Consider the following 877-nt stretch of genomic DNA (forward strand, 5'->3'; position numbering starts at 1 on the left):
TGCCCTCGCCCGTGTACCAGTGCAGGAAGGCCTTGCGCCGGAACATGGCCGTGAACTGCTCCGAGATGCGCTTGAACAGCTCCTGGATGGCCGTGCTGTTGCCGATGAACGTGGCCGACATCTTCAGGCCGCGGGGCGGGATGTCGCACACGGCCGTCTTCACGTTGTTGGGGATCCACTCCACGAAGTAGCTGCTGTTCTTGTTCTGCACGTTGAGCATCTGCTCGTCCACCTCCTTCATGGACATGCGGCCCCGGAAGATGGCGGCCACGGTCAGGTAGCGGCCGTGGCGCGGGTCGCAGGCGGCCATCATGTTCTTGGAGTCGAACATCTGCTGGGTCAGCTCGGGCACCGTCAGCGCCCGGTACTGCTGGCTGCCCCGGCTGGTGAGCGGCGCGAAGCCGGGCATGAAGAAGTGCAGGCGCGGGAAGGGCACCATGTTCACGGCCAGCTTGCGCAGGTCGGCGTTGAGCTGGCCCGGGAAGCGCAGGCAGGTGGTGACCCCGCTCATGGTGGCCGACACCAGGTGGTTGAGGTCCCCGTAGGTGGGGGTGGTCAGTTTCAGGGTGCGGAAGCAGATGTCATACAGCGCCTCGTTGTCAATCGAGTAGGTCTCATCCGTGTTCTCCACCAGCTGGTGCACGGACAGGGTGGCGTTGTAGGGCTCCACCACCGTGTCGGACACCTTGGGCGAGGGCATGACGCTGAAGGTGTTCATGATGCGGTCGGGGTACTCCTCGCGGATCTTACTAATGAGAAGGGTCCCCATCCCAGACCCCGTGCCGCCCCCCAGCGAGTGGGTCAGCTGGAAGCCCTGCAGACAGTCACAGCTCTCGGACTCCTTCCTGACCACGTCCAGGACCGAGTCCACCAGCTC

The 877-nt window shown here is 64.2% G+C and overlaps 1 protein-coding gene across 1 annotated transcript in view; it reads right to left on the reverse strand.

The window, feature by feature from the left end:
- Positions 1 to 4: 4 nt before the first annotated feature.
- The window catches only part of LOC104983318 (tubulin beta-2A chain-like), a gene marked incomplete at its 3' end in the record, with an annotated part of 27,425 nt that continues 26,552 nt past the window's right edge, over positions 5 to 877 (reverse strand). Inside the window, exon 13 of the mRNA XM_010832756.1 lies at positions 5 to 877. Within this exon, the coding sequence (XP_010831058.1) occupies positions 5 to 877 (873 nt within the window).

This window comes from Bison bison, unplaced genomic scaffold (genome assembly GCF_000754665.1).
Source record: "Bison bison bison isolate TAMUID 2011002044 unplaced genomic scaffold, Bison_UMD1.0 scf7180017862188, whole genome shotgun sequence".
NCBI lineage: Eukaryota > Metazoa > Chordata > Mammalia > Artiodactyla > Bovidae > Bison > Bison bison.